The sequence below is a fragment of the Rhinatrema bivittatum genome, chromosome 4 (assembly GCF_901001135.1).
Source record: "Rhinatrema bivittatum chromosome 4, aRhiBiv1.1, whole genome shotgun sequence".
NCBI classification, from domain to species: Eukaryota; Metazoa; Chordata; class Amphibia; order Gymnophiona; family Rhinatrematidae; genus Rhinatrema; species Rhinatrema bivittatum.
Genome location: NC_042618.1, coordinates 207,372,009 through 207,390,465, shown reverse-complemented (window position 1 = coordinate 207,390,465; position 18,457 = coordinate 207,372,009). Strand labels below are relative to the sequence as shown.

The window sequence follows — 18,457 nt, the reverse complement described above, 5'->3', positions numbered from 1 at the left end:
AAGATGTAGCAGTCCTGAGGTACCAAGGAGATTTTACAAAAAGCATTCCAAGACACCTGACCCAGATTATCACTTTTCAGTGAAAAGGTGGTCCTGTCTGTGTAATCCTGTCTAACTAGATATGCTGTTTCAAGATGAACCATTATTGTGGTTTCCTTTCTGGTCTCCGTGGCTCTACAGGAGAACAAGACCCATATGGAACCCAGCAACAAACTGATGGCTTGATTAGGCCTCTATAGTATGATAGTCACCTATAAAGAGTGGAGGAACACAAGGCCATAGTCATGTATGACTTCATACAGATAAATTTACAACATGGGTTCTTCATCCACAGCAACAGGCTTATCTGGTTCTGCTCCAGGGTGCACCCACAGCAGGTTCTAAGCCTCTGCTCCAGGCCAAGCCATCTCCTGCCATGGTTTTTCTTCAAACCACATCAGCCATACCTGTGATGGCTCTGCTTCAAGCCACGCCAAAAAATAACGATTTTATGCCATCTGAGTAGCCTCTTTTCATACACTGAAGGCGGCACCAGCTATTTCTACAGCTCTAGTGCCTGCTCTGGCACCAGTGAATGCGACATTAGCCCCCTCCTCAACTCAAGGTCCTTCTTTTGCACCAGTGAATTCTACATCAGATGTTTCTTAAAATCAGTTCTTCTCCATGCCAGTAAAATTGGCACCCACTGTTGCTACAGCTCTAGTGCCTGCTCTGGCAATGGTAAACTCTGCATCAGCTGCTTCGTCAGCCCAAGTTCCTGTCCATGCACCAGTAAAAGCTCCAGACCTCAGGCAAGGCCCTAATCCCACTCTGGCAATATCCAGACCCATGTCTGCTCGAGACTGTGTCTCCCCAGGTTGGATCTAGGACCCCGGACGTTTTTGGGAGCTGTCTGGAGACCAACCATTTGGAAGGGGGGCATTCTGTCACGGCAACCTTTTGAACCTCTGGCCCTGGGACTTAGCAGGCTGTAGATTTGCCATAAGGCTGCAGAGGCTGCTGGCTTTCCTGGGAGTCCTATCATTTTTTTACCTTGTATTCTTGGGAGAGCTGGACATGCCTCTGCAGCACTTGATTGGAACAGCATTGGGTGTGCCCCCAAATTGACACAATTGTATATATACAGGGGTGGCCAACCTTTCACAGATAGAGCCACAAAACCAGAATTCACAGGGGGGTGCTGTTTGGCGTGTGTTAGAGATGGACGTGTGAGCACAGAGCTCCCAATATCAGCTCCTCTATCCCTTGCTCCAGACAACGAACAAATTGCAACAAGATTAATTTCTACTCTACAAAGCGTTATGAACTGTCAGAGATGACCACAAAACGCAAAACGGCATAAGAACATAAGAACATGCCATACTGGGTCAGACCAAGGGTCCATCAAGCCCAGCATCCTGTTTCCAACAGTGGCCAATCCAGGCCAGAAGAACCTGGCAAATACCCAAAAACTAAGTCTATTCCATGTTACCTTTGCTAGTAATAGCAGTGGCTATTTTCTAAGTCAACTTAATTAATAGCAGGTTCCTCCAAGAACTTATCCAATCCTTTTTTAAACACAGCTATACTAATTGCACTAACCACATCCTCTGGCAACAAATTCCAGAGTTTAATTGTGCGTTGAGTAAAAAAGAACTTTCTCCGATTAGTTTTAAATGTGCCACATGCTAACTTCATGGAGTGCCCCCTAGTCTTTCTATTATCCGAAAGAGTAAATAACCGATTCACATCTACCTGATCTAGACCTCTCATGATTTTAAACACCTCTATCATATCCCCCCTCAGCCGTCTCTTCTCCAAGCTGAAAAGTCCTAACCTCTTTAGTCTTTCCTCATAGGGGAGCTGTTCCATTCCCCTTATCATTTTGGTAGCCCTTCTCTGTACCTTCTCCATCGCAATTATATCTTTTTTGAGATGTGGCGACCAGAATTGTACACAGTATTCAAGGTGCGGTCTCACAATGGAACGATACAGAGGCATTATGACATTTTCTGTTTTATTCACCATTCCCTTTCTAATAATTTCCAACATTGTTTGCTTTTTTTGACTGCCGCAGCACACTGAACAGACGATTTCAATGTGTTATTCACTATGATGCCTAGATCTTTCTTGGGTTGTAGCACTTAATATGGAACCTAACATTGTGTAACTATAGCATGGGTTATTTTTCCCTATATGCATCACCTTGCACTTATCCACATTAAATTTCATCTGCCATTTTGATGCCCAATTTTCCAGTCTCACAAGGTCTTCCTGAATTTATCACAATCTGCTTGTGATTTAACTACTCTGAACAATTTTGTATCATCTGCAAATTTGATTCTCACTCATCATATTTCTTTCCAGATCATTTATAAATATATTGAAAAGTAAGGGTCCCAAAACAGATCCCTGAGGCACTCCACTGCCCACTCCCTTCCACTGAGAAAATTGTCCATTTAATCCTACTCTGTTTCCTGTCTTTTAGCCAGTTTGCAATTCATGAAAGGACATCGCCACCTATTCCATGACTTTTTACTTTTCGTAGAAGCCTCTCATGAGGAACTTTGTCAAACGCCTTCTGAAAATCCAAGTATACCACATCTACCAGTTCACCTTTGTCCACATGCTTATTAACTCCTTCAAAAAAGTAAAGCAGATTTGTGAGGCAAGACTTGCCTTGGGTAAAGCCATGCTGCCTTTGTTCCATTAAACCATGTCTTTCTATATGTTCTGTGATTTTGATGTTTAGAACACTTTCCACTATTTTTCCTGGCACTGAAGTCAGGCTAACTGGTCTGTAGTTTCCTGGTTCGCCCCTGGAGCCCTTTTTAAATATTGGGGTTACATTAGCTATCCTCCAGTCTTCAGGTACAATGGATGATTTTAATGATAGGTTACAAATTTTTACTAATAGGTCTGAAATTTCATTTTTTAGTTCCTTCAGAACTCTGGGGTGTATACCATCCGGTCCAGGTGATTTACCACTCTTCAGATTTAAAGCACTATGGCTTTCAAAAACAGATGCCGGCAGCACCACTCGCGGATGCAGTACAGGCCACAGGACCCCATAATGATGCAGGTAGTGGAGGGGAGAACTTAGAACCAGGGCCGGAGCTTAATATTACAGAATTCCCCAACAGAGACGAGCTCCACGGCTGGTTTATGGAGCTTCGCTCTGACCTTCAGCAACATAAATCTGAGCTCCTCGCAACTATGGCAGATATAAGGGATGATCTTGCGGCGCTGGAGACCAGAGTTGATTATCTGGAGAATCGCGTAGATGGACAGGCGGCAAATATGGCGACACTCACTTCTCAATACCGGACATTACAGCAGGAAAATTATAGTATTTCAGAAAAATTGGAGGACCTTAAAAACCGCTTCCGGAGGAGCAATTTACGGATACGAGGGATCCCTGAGCTGGACATATATAACGATTCAACTGAAATGGCGAGGAAAATTTGCATTTTTTTCCTCACTCAAAATGCAGCAGGACAGGATGAGGATTTGGGAGATAATCTGCCTACAGTCGATATTGAACAAGCGCACAGGGTGCTGGGACCTAGAACGGACAATAAAACCCGCAACATTATCTGCCTACGCAGCTTCCCTCAGCAATCAAAAATCTGAGGCATTGCGCCAGCAGCCCACATGGCAGTGGGAAGGACATACCATCGCCATTTTCCAGGATCTGGCCCCTTTAACCCTGAAGAAACGCTTTAAGCTTTGGGAAGCCACTCGAGTTCTATGAGGAGCTCAAATTAGATATCAATGGACTTTCCCATTCGGACTGTACTTTTCTCTACAGGGAATCTCGTATCGCGTGAAGACTCTTAGCGAGGCAGCGGAGGCCTTCAAGTTGGTGGGACTGCCGTTTAATTTCACTTTGCCGGAGAATGCTGAAGCCTTACCGAAGAGAGACACCTATGCCCGCTGGCAACACGTGGCTAATAGTCGTTGACGACTCTGCCGCCAGCCTTAGGATCAAGGTTTGACCCTATCAGAATAGGGCTGAAATACCCAACAGGGAGGATGATATTTGATACTATTACTTTATATCGTTGGATGAGTAATTTGTTCTCAATCCAGTTTCTTGAATGGTTCTACCTATCCGCCACTAGGATAGTGGAAACGCTTGCTCTTATGTGGCTAAGTTTTGATTTGTTTTCTGGTTACACTTCGCATCAGTAATCATAGTATGCTTATATTAAATCTTGTTGCTTTATTTGAGGGATGGGGATGAGGAGACTGTTGGGAGAGTTACACCATCTTCATGTCACTCTTTTCGCTCGCTATTGCCCCTGAGGGGTAGTTATTCTGCCGGGGAGGTCAGGCAGATATATGGCCCTTTATGGGTACTTCTGGGAAATGTTACCAAACATTATTAAGATTATTCTTTGCACACATTGTTTTTTATAGCAATGCCCCTTATGAAGTTTATGGAAATGGCTGTATATACTTAACCATTAATCAGCACATATGTTACATAGCTTAAGTTGTTATCACTGAATGTAAAGGGACTCCAAACGTACAGAAAGCGTCAGCTCTTATTCCAAGAACTCAGCACTCTCTTCACATTGACATAGCGCTATTGCAGGAGACACATCTGCGGTCTAGGCATGAAAAGCTACTCAAACATAAGAATTTCCCAATGCAGTATTTTGCATCTAGCACAGGGGGCGCTAAATACACAGGAGTAGCAATCTTGTTATCTACAATTGTGCATGAAGTTCTATATCACTATGCTGATCCTGGGTGGCACCTACTCATGCTTACGATCCATGTTGGGTTGGAGGTGTTCACTATAGTAAACATTTATGCCCCCAATGTCGAGCAGGTGCTTTTCCTGCAGCAATTGGAGCGCCAGTTGTCTTCCAGTGCAGGCCACCACTTGCTCTTGGGTGATGATTTCAACTTGACGTTAAAACCGAGTCTCGACAACTCCCATACAGGAAACATTACTGCAAAAGATGCAAGGCATTTACTCTCCCGCTTAATGGACCTGAGTCTAGTCAATGTTTGGCGCCAGCGGTACCCAAGTTCTCGTCAATATACTTTCTACTCTCATGCCCACTCCACATACACCCATATCGACTACTTTCTAGTGGACAGGGGTATACAAAATAATGTTAAAAGAGTGGAGATAGAAGCGATAACGTGGTCTGATCACGCTCCTGTCTGGATGGATATCTCTGTCGCAGGTATATCTCGAGGCACACAATACTGGCGCTTGAATGAAAGTCTGTTTGAGGACGTCTCATATAACAAATGGGTTGAACATTCCCTGTTGGACTTTTTTCAGAATCAGAACAAACTAGAATCATCCCCTGCTATCATCTGGGAATGTTCCAAGGCTTTTATAAGGGGGGAATTCATATCTTGGGCCGCTTATTGCAAACGGATAAAAGGGGAAAAATGGACCCAGCTTACGCAGGAAATCCAGACTCTATCTCGTCAGAACATGTCAAACCCCACGGACAGGCTTCTTCAACAGCTCAGCTTAGCCCGAAGAGCACTTTAAAATCTAGATAATGACCAAATTGCACATGCCTTAACTATCAATAAACAGATGTATTTCGAAGGGGGCAACAAGGCGGGTCATCTCCTAGCACGGCGTCTCAAACGCACACAATTATGAAACAGCATAGATAAGATAAAAATTAAACGGGGAGACATAATGACGCAAACTGCAGAAATTAGTAAATGTTTTACTGAATTTTATGCCGATTTGTATGGTGCCAGAAAAGATATCTCAATAACGGATTTAGATCATTATTTAGACTCTGCTCATGTTCCCTCCTTAACAGAACTACAACGGCAGCTTTTAGATAGCCCCATAACCACAGTTGAGATACTCCAAGCTATAAAAAATCTTAAACCGGGAAAAGCCCCAGGCCTTGACGGCTTGACCAGCAAATACTATAAAACATTCTCAACAATCCTGGTACCTCCACTAACGGAGGCATTTAATCTTTTAAGAAATGATGGGTGCCTAGGACCTCATTTCAACACTGCAGGCATCTCGGTTATTGCTAAGCCAGGGAAAGAATCCCAACTTGTGCGGTTCCTACCGCCCAATATCTTTAATTAATCTAGACCTTAAATTACTGGCACGCATACTTGCGGAACGCCTTAATAACTTATTACTGGAGTTAGTACATCACGATCAAGCAGGATTTATCCCAGGACGATCCGCATCCGATAATGTACGTAGGACCATAGACCTCATCTGGTGGGTAAGGAGAGAATCTATCCTAAGCGTTCTATTGTCAGTTGATGCTGAAAAAGCGTTCGACATAGTGCACTGGCCTTTCCTTTTCCGTGTTCTCGCTAAAATGGGGTTTGGAGAACATTTTTTGAAATGGTTGCAGCAATTATATAATCACCCCACGGCTCAGTCAAGGTTAATGGAGGATATGGCACAAGTTTTGACATTGCTCGAGGAACTAGACAAGGATGCCCCCTCTCCCCATTATTATTTGCTCTTTTCCTAGAACCATTTACTTCTAAAATTAGAGGGGCAGCAAATATATGCGGGGTGCAATTGGGTATATGTCAATATAAAATGACTCTTTGCCAATGACATACTCTTTACTCTAACCCAACCACAGACCTCTCTGCCTGCAGTGTTGGAAGCCATAAAGTCCTTTAGCTCTGTCTCTGGGTTCAAAGTGAATTTTGAGAAGTCTCAAATCCTCAATCTAAATGTGCCGGATATTGAAGCAAAACCGCTACAGGCTGTGCTCCCATTCAGGTGGACAAATAAACCTTTGAAGTACCTGGGAGTATATTTAAGTGCTAATGTGGATCAGCTGTTCCAACTGAATTACACCCCACTATTCAGGGCCATAGAGGCGGACCTTTTGCGATGGTATGGCGATGCATATTCCTGGCTCGGTTGTATAGCCATAGTCAAAATGAACACGCTTCCCCGATTGCTATATCTGTTTATAACTCTGCCCATTTATCTCTCTCCTGGTATCTTGAGGAAAACCCAGAAAAAAATCTTTGACTTCATCTAGAAAAAGAGGCCACTGCATGTAGCCCGGACTGTTCTTTTTCAATCAAAAAAATGTGGTGGGATGGGTGTCCCCAATTTGGGATGGTTCTATGCAGCTGCTCAATTAAAGGCAATCTTAAATATACATAACCAACACTCACACCCCACCCCTTGGCAACTCATTGAACAACGATTCTAGGGGACATGCCTCTATCTGTGCTATTTTGGCAACCCCCAGACAACATGGAGACCAATTCAAAATTTCCCTCTCTCACTTCAGACCACTCTGAGAATCTGGTCACAGTGGAAAACGAAACTGGTGGGGAACACATCATATCATCACCTCTCTTCTTTAGTTAATAATCTCCACTTTCCAGCGGGCTTACCCAAAAAGGCATTCTCAACATGGAAAACTTTGGGCCTGATGACCATGGGGTCTCTGGTGCAGCGGGGACAGATAATATCCTTTACATCTTTCAAGGAACAGCAAACCACAGCCCCTATTTCCTTTTTGGAGTATGTTCAGATAGCTCACTTTTTAAGAGCAGTGATGTCTTTCTCTAGTTTGAATGCCAATAAATCTCTATTTGAAACATATTGTATGCGAGCACAAGGTATGCCAGGGACGATTTCTAAATTGTACAAGCTGCTACAGGGTCTACAATCTACTAAGCTGGAATATATGAATGCTTGGGAAAAGGAGTTAAATGTTACATTAAGCTTAGAGGGCTGGGAATACTTGTTTCTTTGTGCTCGTAAAAGTTCTATAGCAGCCCATCTACAGGAGCACTGCATAAAGATTCTATACTGGTGGCACTATGTTCCTACTTGCATCGGATGTATCCTGCCTCAGAGAATAAATGTTGGTGGCAATGCGGACAGGAGGGTACTTACCTTCACATATGGTGGGCTTGCCCAGTGATAATCCATTACTGGAAACAGTTGACTGACTGGGTTAGCCAAATTTTAGGGAGTGTTGTCCTCCTTGATCCGACAGCCGCGAGGTTGGGGAGGCCCATGGAAGGGCTACATACCCATTCTCAACGACTATGTCAACAAGTACTTATAACCGCTTGTATAGCCTTAGCATGTAATTGGAAGAGCCCCAACCTACCACGCATGAAATTACTTTTAAGCCGTTTACATAAAATACGAGATCTGGACATATCACAGCCATACGTCATAATCGTTTATCTACTTACCAAGCTGTTTGGGATCCTTTCAACTCTTGGTGCCAGCCCCTTCTGCCTAACGATGCTGAGTTCTCATGAGTTCCTTTACAGTCTCTGCTTGATATTGCTGTCAAGTCATGTTCAGCTAACTGTTTTATTTAGACACTGTCATCTGTCATGATATTGACACTTATACCCACGTCACATGAGCTATATCCTAATAGCCTTTCCATAACCTTATGTTTGTAGTTTCTGTATTGACAAGACAGTGTACTTAAAGTAATCAGTGGGCAATTGATAGGAATATTGATTTTACTTCTGCGGGGAGGGGGGGGGGAAATGAAGCTGTCCCCCTCCCCTCTTTGCTGTCCCGAAACTGGTTCCAAGACTGAGCTCCTTGCAAGGAGTCCCAGAACCCTCACCTCTGGGAGCCTCTGGAATCTGGTCTCTCTCTTCTCCAGCTCCTCCCCGAAATGTGATAGCATGTCTGATACATCTCTGTTGAAAGGAAAGTAAAATGTTATTAAGCAAAGGAAGTTTTATGTGGATAAAAAATAATTTAAAAAATATGGGCATCGGACCAATGAATATAACTATTCCAACTACTTTTTAGTTTGTCAGTATGCCCTATTACATCATCCAGGTTCAATGTGATTTGTTTCTGTTCTTCTAAATCATCACCATTAAATAGTTTCTTTCTGACACACATCTCCCCAGCATCTTCTTCAGAAAATACTGATCTGAGACTTAATTTAATCTTTTTACTAAGCAGGGCTTCCCAAACCTATCCTGGGGATCCCACAGACAAGTTGGGTTTCGGGATATCCACAATGAATATGCATGAGAGAATTTTTTATCATATGGAGATTCAGTATATGTAAATTTATCTCATGCATATTCATGACAGGTTTGGGAAGCCTTGCATTATTGTCTTCTCTTCCCTAAGTGTCCCTTTAATCCCCTCAATCACCTAACAGTTCAACAGACTTCCTCACAGGCTTCCTACTGGGCATATATAATTAAAGAAGGCTTTATTATGAGTTTTTGCTTCAATGGCCAGCTTCTTTTCAAATTTTCTTTTTGCCTGCCTTATCAATGTTTTACATCTAACTTGACAATGTTTATGCATTTTCCTATTTTCTTCAATTGGATCCTTTTTCCAATTTTTGAAAGAGGTTTTGGCTAAAATAGCCTCTTTTACCTTACTTTTTAATCATGCTGACAGTTGTTTGGCTTCCTTCCACCTTTTCTTATGCATGAGATACATCTGATGTGAATTGCCAAGATGGTATTTTTTTTAAACTGTTTAACAAGAACACCACAACTCTTTACAGGTGACAACCAAGACAAAATCAAGATGATATTTTAAAATGTCCACGCCTGATGTAAATTCTTTACCTTTGTAGCTACACTTTTTTATTTTTTTTCTATTTTTCTCATTTTATCAAAGTCTTTCTTTTGAAAGTTACATATTAGAACAGCAGAATTACTTAATGTCCTCCCAGTCATTAACTCAAATTTGATTGCATTATGATTACTGTTGCTGAGTCACCTACTACCGTTATGTCTCGCACAGTGTCTCAGAGATGCCCATTAAGTGTATTTCTCCACTCAGTGCTAGTCATTTTAACTCTCCCGTGAAAGTAGTGGGTGCTGGAGCATATCAAATATTGAACAAATGCCTTCACTGTGGCTGGGGAAGGGTAACTTGTGCTTAGTGCTCCAAAACATTTTGAAAAGTTGGCTTCCATCGTTCTGTCTTTAAATACACCAAACTCTTCCTGAATAATGAATACATAATATTGTGTTTGCCTCAATGTTTTCGGTAGTATCGTTCCTTTAAGAATGCTCTGATATTGGTAGGTAAAGAGAAAATCCTGCCAAATTACAACTGGCTGTCTCTAGCCACTTCTTGTTTCTGGGTTTTGCCCAAATCAAAGATGGCCGACTGATGCGTCTCGCTCTGCTCGGCCGTTGCCGTGCGAGTCTACGCTCAGCTCTTATGTTGATGTTAGCTGCTCTCGGCGGCATGGCAGCTGTTACTTCAGTGCTCCACCCTTCCCCTGCAACCTTCAAACTCAGAGCGGCAGATTCGCCAGTTACTCCCAAACTTTGTACGGGGCAGGTAAGGATGGGAAAGCCCGAGGCCAACTAGGAGCAGCAAAAATAAATGATTCGAGTTTAGTATCCGTCGTGTTGTCTGTTCTTTCCGGCGTTATGCAGATGTCTGGCAGTGTGTGGAATGTGCGGGGCGGGCCCTCGGCTGCCGGACGAATTGGATTTCCAATATGGGCGGCCTCCGATTGCAGCCCCGAGCACGGAGGCTGTAGAGCGGGACATGAAGAGGGGACTTGGCAGCTGAATGTTGGCGCCTGGTGGAGCGTGGACATGGATGAGCCCTGGGATCTAGAGTTTTTGTCCCGCTTCCTAGATTATCTGCTGTCACTGAGCAAGGAGTTCCTACAGGACTGGGGCAGCAATGATACCAGAGTGGCGATCTTTAAAATTTTACTGGGCTGGCTGTTGCTCAGTGTCCTAGCAATTCACCTGGCCTGGAGAGTGTACGGCTCCACCGTGAACAATCTCTACTACAGACAAGGTAAGGGGGGGGGGGGGGGGGGAGAAGATGACTCCAAACGTTAGTTTCAAGACTTAAGGTCTACAAATCCCGATATGTACTTCATGAAGGGACTGCAGACCTCACACAGGACCACCAACTCCCATCCAGGGTCTATAACTCTCATCACAAGTAACATCCTTCAACCCAGAGTTTGTATTATTTCCCATTCAGGATGTGTAATCTGACTGGCGAGGTTTTACCAGCCTCCAACTTTCACACGAGTTCTCCAGCTACTATTCGCCCACTTGTCTAGCTCCCATTCATATTTTCCCAGGGCTCTGTTCTCATAAGCTCTCCAAACCTCATTTATAGGCCACCTGCATGTCTGATCTGCACACCCTACTCTGCCATTAAACCTCTTATTTTGCGTTCCAGAACCAAAGTGAAGAAACAGCTGTTTATAGATCTGTGGGAAAACTGAATTTTCAATTGAATTTTCTTCTAACAAAACAAAAATTATTTTTTTTTTTGCAAATATTCCCTTTGCTGTATGAGTAAAGATCACCCACACCAGTACTTTGTACATTTGTTTAACCCAGAAATCCTTAGGAAAATGATTTAAAATAAGTGTACATTCCCAAATTTTTAGAACGGGATGTTACCATTTTAATCAAATATTTCAGTACATATCTTGACTAGCTTTTGGGAGCTGACACTCCCTCAGGTCTAAACAGAATGAGCAAAGAATGATAGTTCCAGAATCATAGGTCTTGGAATGGGGAGGGGGGTACATTTTATCAGGGCTTCACCAACTTTGGGCAGAGCAGTGTTGTAGGAAGGACTGCAAAATCTGGCCCTTCACATGAAGCATGGTGGAAGATCCAGAGCAAGATTGGGTAAGCAGTAGCTGTCCAGTGGTGCATTTCAACACCCTCTCCCTCTGATGGGCGACAGGAGGAGGAGATCAGCAGTGCATTAGATGCTGCCTTGAATTGCATGGGAAAATGTTAGTTGCACAGCTCAAAACTCAAGTCAGGCCAGGTGACAGGAGGAGGAGGATGGCTGCGGTACCATTGCTCTCCTCCTCCTGTTGATAAGTGCGGAAAGATGATTGCCAGGCTGAAGGGGGTGGGCTCTAAATTCAGGGGATGGGGGATTTGTAACTGCTACTATTTAGACTTGGAGCCTAGACTGAGGGAAATGGGAAAGAAAAGAAGAGAAAGGGAGTGTTAGGAAGAGAGAGACACAGGTGGGGCAGGAGAACAGAGAGGGGTTAGGGACAAGAGGGAAGGGGTGGAGACAGAATGGAGCTTGGATGGTTTGGGCCCCTCTTCCAACTGAAAAGGTGTTCTTCTCCTGGCCAGAATGACTCATAAAATGTATTGGGGGTTGATGTATTAGTGATTAGAAAGAGACAAGCAGGGGAAATGTTTGGCTTATAGTGATTTAGGAAACCTAGGTCTCTGAATCCTTCCAAAATGTTTACTCATTTTTAACTTCAAAAGTCTTGTGTTCCTGGATTGTTTAGAATTTCTCGTTTCTTAGCATACGGACAAGTGAATCCAAAACCAGTGGGTTATGCACCTTTACCAGCAGATGGAGACCGAGTAAAGCTGACAACACAGTATATATACCCCTGCAGTGACAGCCTGCCAGTATTCTCTGTCTCCAGCAGATGGTGAACGTGCATCTCTCTATTGGGGATTGCTTTAAAAAAAAAAAAAAAGAGGAGGATTATTCGCCCCGCTCTCCTGTGGGTAATACCTTATGGTCCCTCCCTCAGTTGAGAATTCCTGAGATGATTTCCGTGGTTCCTCAAATGAGTGCCTTGGTCCAGTAGCTGGTTTTTCAAGTGGCGCAGACTTAGCTGTAAAAAAAAAAATAAAATAAAAAGCTGAAATGCAAGCGGGTGCAGGAAGCTGAGTGTGGCAGTGAAGGTTTATGCCTTCTACCCCCACAGGTGGAGATCAACCTTGTACTCAACCGGGATGGGCTGAGCTCAGGTAAAGGGTAATTTTACAATAAATAATAAAGAGAATGGGAGTTGAGTAGGGATGCTTCCCTGCGGAGTTCAGGGGATGAGGGCAGCTTGGAAGGTTGAGCAGTCCTTGTGGCTAGGCCTCACTCTAAGGCTCATCTGGTTTGCCGCATGGTAGGCTGTGGTGGCTTTTTCACACATTTTTGTGTGCCGCAGCCTGCCTTCTTCAGTTTCCGTCTGATCATGCTTGTGCACCTGACTGTGCATCCCGTTGGGCACCTAGTTGGGTGTGTAGGAGCGCCTACCGGGGCACCCACATGTATGCGCTTTTTTGCATGCACTATCTGAACGTCCTGGGGAGCTCAATTTGGGCACTTATGTAGACACGGTGTTGAGCACCTAATATTTTGGGGTGCACTATTGTTTGTCGCCTGTTAGGGCATACTGGCAGTCTGGTGCCAGTAGTGAAGAAGCCTAAGCACCTTGCGCTATGTGTTGCTTGTCCTATTCAGACATCTCAGCTTGGCTTTCCCTCTTTGTGTCAATGCTGTTTGGAGGCTCAGGGAAAATTACCTCCATCTGATTTTACTAAATCTGGTTCTTCCCAGCCTGGTGCGAGTATAGAAAAAGAGCTGCCAGAAGAGTTGCTTGATTTTGGAGCTCCCTTAACTGATTCGTCAGCAGGGGAAGGTAGTTCAGTGGGCACAGGACACCTGCTTTGGCATGAATCCTTCTGCTTTTTCTTGAGTAGAATTTTTTCAAGGACTGCACTCCTTCCTTCAGGTGCAGTTCCCAGCCCCGGCCAATCTTAAGAAGTCAGGATCGCAGGTGGTGAAATCACGCACACCTGGTGCTGCGGGTAAGCGTCAGGGTACGCCTGAAGCCGGATTTCCCAATAGGGACCCAGATGACATGGATGATGAGATGATTTCCCCTTACTGCTTGGAGAATGGGGAAATTTTTCCAGGATTGGAGCAGTATAGAACTATGTTGCGGTTTTTTCATAGAGATGGGTTACCAGCTCTGATTTCCTAGATGTTGAAGATGCTGGGACTACCTGCGGCTGATTCCATGTCTAAGCCTCATGTTTCTTCCCTATTATGGAGGCCTTTCAAGAGTTAATTGATCTTGATTGGGGCACCCTGGAAGCTAACTTTAAAGGGGGACAAGTCTTGGAAGGGCTGTACCCCCTGGATCCAGTTACAAGAGAGCAGTTGCACTTTCCGAAGGTGGATGCGCTTGTGTGTGCTGTTTATCAAGTGGATGACTATTCCCATAGAAGGGGTTTGGTCTGCCAGAGGGGTGGCTTTGGTAATTGTGGCTAGGCATCAGCTCTGGCTGAGAAATCGGTCAGCCGATACAGCCTCGAAGTCTAACCTTACGAAGTTGCCCTTTAAAGATTCACTCTTGTTTGGGAGTGAGATGGAAAAAATGGCCAGTAAGTGGGGTGAGTTCCCAGTTCCTCAATTACCAGAGGATAAGAAACAGGTGCCGCGATCTTTCAGCACAAGAGCTCGTACTAGGGGGGTTCAGACGTTTTCAACCCTACAGAGGAGTGGCTTTTCAGGACTTGTCCTTTGGGTAGATCTCAGTCCTTTCATCCCAGGCTGCCTAGACAGGGTGCAGGCTCAGGTAGTGGAGCACCCCTAGCTTCCCAATGAAGGTGTGCTGACTCACTTCCAGGAACAGGAGCTAGGAAGTTGCCTCTCTCTCTTTTTTTATCAGAGGTGGGTCAAGATCACAACAGACCAGTGGGTTCTGGAGGTGATAAGAGGTGGCTGTGCTGGGGTTTTGCAGTATTCCTTGGGATGTGTTCAGGATGTCTCCCTGCAACTCTCCGCAGAAGAGACAGGCAGTGGAGTGTACGTTGTCAAGACTCCTCAGCCTGAGGACTGTGGTTCCAGTTCCCACGTCTCAAAAAAATACGGGCCGATATTCCATTTACTTCGTTGTGCCCAAGAAGGAGGGTTCTTTTCATCCCATCCTGGATCTCAAAGGAGTCAACAGTCATTTGTGTGTGACTCGTTTTAGCATGGAAATCTTGCAATCGGTGATAATGGCATTACAGTTGGGAGAGTTTCTAACGTCTTTGGATCTGTCCAAGGTGTACCTGCATGTTCCCATCTGACTTGAGCATCAATGATTTCTGCGTTTCGCAGTTTTGGGACATCGTCATCAGTTTCAAGCACTACCTTTTCGTTTGGCCACCATGCCCAGAAATTTTTCCAAGGTTATGGTGGTGCTGGTGAAGGAGTTGAGAAATGATGGGATCCTGGTACACCTGTATTTGGATGACTGGCTGATTCGAACCAAGAGTCTGGAAGAGAGCCTCTCGGTCTCATGCAAGGTGATCTCCTTGTTGTAGGAGCTAGGTGGGTAGTGAACCTGGCTAAGAGCAATCTTCAGCCATCACAGTCACTAGAGTATCTCTGTATTCAGTTGAACACGAAACAGGGCCGGGTGTTTCTGCCGGAGGGCCATATTCAGAAGGTGTGTCTATTGCCAAACACAATATGCCCGACAGTGTGGTCCTATGTTCAGGTACTCGGATTGATGGTGGCAACTCTGGAGATAGTGCTGTGGGTGAGGGTGCATATGCGTCCTCTTCATTGTGCTCTGCAGTCTCTTTGGAGTCCACAGTCTCAAGACTATTCGATACGGCTCCACTTGCCAATGGAGGTCTGCACTCAACTGCACTGGTGGTTAAAAGTGGATCATCTAAGAAAGGGGGTTTCCCTAAGATCACTGGGCTGGCTAGTACATGCCCCTCCAGGGTTGGGGATCTCACTGTCAGGAGCTGTGCAAGGATGCTGGAGTACAGATTAGTCTCTCTGGAACATCAATTGGCTGGAAGCTTGTTCGGTCCAGTTGGCTTGCTTGTGGTTCAATGACAGATTGCAGGGTCAAGTGGTCCGGTTAATGTCAAACAATGCAACAACAGTGGTTTACATCAATTTGCAGGGAGGACCCAAGAACCAACAAGTGTGGCAGGAAATAGCCCAACTTATAGAATGGGTGGAACTGTGTTTTCAGGAAATCACAGCGTCGCACATTGCAGGAAAAGACAATGTAAGAGCGGACTTTCTCAGCAGATAGAGTCTGGATCCAGGAGAATGGGAATTGTCAAATGTTTCAGCTAATAGCTGGGGGGGCCTTCCGTTTATGGACCTACTGGTGACTTTTCTCAATGTGAATGTCCTTCACTTCTTCAGATGCAGGAGAGATACAAAGTATTTGGGAATCGATGTCCTCATCTTAGAATGGTCAGAGGACAAGCTGCTGTATACTTTTCACCATGTGGCCCATGTTGGGCAGGATGATTCGGAAGATCGAGAGTCACAGGGGGATGGTGCTTCTGGTGGCACCAGATTGACCCAGGAGACCATGGTGTGCAGATTTACGAAGGCTCCTAGTGGACTCTCTTCTTCTATTTCCGGCACACAGGGATCTGCTACGGCAGGGTCCTGTTCTTCACGAAGATCCAAATCAATTTTGTCATACAGAATGGCCCTTGTGAGGGCTCAGTTGCTGAAGCATGGATATTCTACTGCGGTGATTGTCACTTTGCTACGAGCGAAAACGTTCTCCACTTCCTTAGCCTATGTGCGGGTTTGGCGAGTTTTTGAGGCTTGGTGTGAATATCGAGGGGTTTCTCATTCGGTTAAGATCCCGCTCATTTTGGAATTTTTGCAGGATGGATTGAACATAAGAACATGCCATACTGGGTCAGACCAGGGGTCCATCAATCCCAGCATCCTGTTTCCAATAGTGGCCAATCCAGGCCATAAGAACCTGGCAAGTACCCAAAAACTAAGTCTATTCCATGCTGTTGTTGCTAGTAATAGCAGTGGCTATTTTCTAAGTTAACTTAATTAATTAATAGAAGGTAATAGACTTCTCCTCCAAGAACTTATCCAATCCTTTTTTAAACACAGCTACACTAACTGCACTAACCACATACTGTGGCAACAAATTCCAGAGTTTAATTGTGCGCTGAGTGAAAAAGAAATTTCTCCGATTAGTTTTAAATGTGCCACATGCTAACTTCATGGAGTGCCCCCTAGTCTTTCTATTATCCGAAAGAGTAAATAACCAATTCACATTAACCCGTTTTAGACCTCTCACGATTTTAAACACCTCTATCATATCCCCCTCAGCCGTCTCTTCTCCAAGCTGAAAAGACCTAACCTCTTCTGCCTTTCCTCATAGGGGAGCTGTTCCATCCCCTTTATCATTTTGGTTGCCCTTCTCTGCACCTTCTCCATCGCAACTATATCTTTTTTGAGATGCGGCGACCAGAATTGTACACAGTATTCAAGGTGTGGTCTCACCATGGAGCGATATAGAGGCATTATGACATTTTCCGTTTTATTCACCATTCCCTTTCTAATAATTCCCAACATTCTGTTTGCTTTCTTGACTGCCACAGCACACTGAACCGATTATTTCAATGCGTTATCCACTATGACACCCAGATCTCTTTCTTGGGTGGTAGCTTAAAAGTACAGGTGGCGGCACTTGCCTGTTTCGGGAGTCAGGTGAATGGTGGACCCTTGTTGGATCATCCGTATGTGGCCCGTTTCTTGAAAGGAGTGAAACATCTTTGTCCTCCCTTGCAGTTACTGCAGCCCATGTGGAGTCTTAATCTAGTTTTGTATTTTTTAGTGGGCCCTACTTTTTGACCAATGCGTAACATTTCTTTGAGGTTACTGACCTTATAAACGGTGTTTCTCATGCCAATTTGTTCTGCACGTATCTGAACTACGGGCCTTGTCTTGCTGGGAGCCACTTCTACGAGTGACTCCAGGGGCGATAAAGCTGCATACTGTTCCTTCCTTTCTGCCAACAGTGGTCTCGAATTTTCACTTGAATCAGTCTGTTTTCCCTGCTTTCTCCAGACAGGGCAAGAGGTACAGAGGAATATCACCTGTTATGGTCCTTGCAAGTCAAGAGGCATATCTTGAGGTATTCAGAGGTTTCTGAACCTCTTAGGAAGACGGACTAGCTGTTTATACTCCATGGTGGGAGTAAACAGAGTGAGATGGTGTAGTGGGCTACATTAGCCCGCTAGATTACATGTTTAAGACCGCTTGTTACATGTTTGATCCCAATCGCTATTATGTTATATTTCATTTTATAATGATGTTTTTCTTATGTCATAGGTTATTTAATCTAAGTTAATACTTTATCCCAGTTCCTCGCTCCTCCTTGTTCTCTGTAAGACAAACATGTTAAGTCTGTTCTATGTTATATGTAAACCGAAGTGATTAGTAACATTACCAGAACCTCGGTATATAAAAACGTTAAATAAATAAATAATAAAATAGATTAAGGAGGTAGTCACAGCCGCATATGTGGATGCTGAGCAGCAGTTGCCTAGTCAGGTTAGGGCTCATTCCACTTGGTCTCAGGCAGTGTCTTGGGCGGAGGTTGGATTGTTGTCTCCCGTCAACATTTGCCAAGCTGCGACATGGTCCTCTTTATGCACCTTTTTCAGGCATTATTGCCTGGATGTGCAGGCCCAGGAGGATGCAGCCTTCGCACGTTCAGTTTTGACTGGACTGCGGGCAGTCTCCCGCCCTGTTCGAGAGTAGCTTTGGTACATTCCACTGGTTTTGGATTCACCTGTCTGTATGCTAAGAGGAGAAATTACTACTTACCTGATAATTTCCTTTTCTTTAATAAGGACAGGTGAAACAACCTTCCCACCCTTGGCTGCTGGATGATTGTGCTATTGTCCTCCTGCATGGCTGTATGTTCCAGTG

General features: G+C 44.4%; 1 protein-coding gene across 2 annotated transcripts in view; it reads left to right on the top strand.

The window, feature by feature from the left end:
* Window positions 1-10,356: 10,356 nt before the first annotated feature.
* Window positions 10,357-18,457, top strand: part of TCTA (T cell leukemia translocation altered) — a 66,636-nt gene continuing 58,535 nt past the window's right edge. For both annotated transcript variants that reach the window (XM_029599625.1, XM_029599626.1), the window contains exon 1: window positions 10,357-10,753. In XM_029599625.1, the coding sequence (XP_029455485.1) occupies window positions 10,372-10,753 (382 nt within the window). In that variant the 5' untranslated portion in view covers window positions 10,357-10,371. The remainder of the gene's footprint in view (window positions 10,754-18,457) is intronic.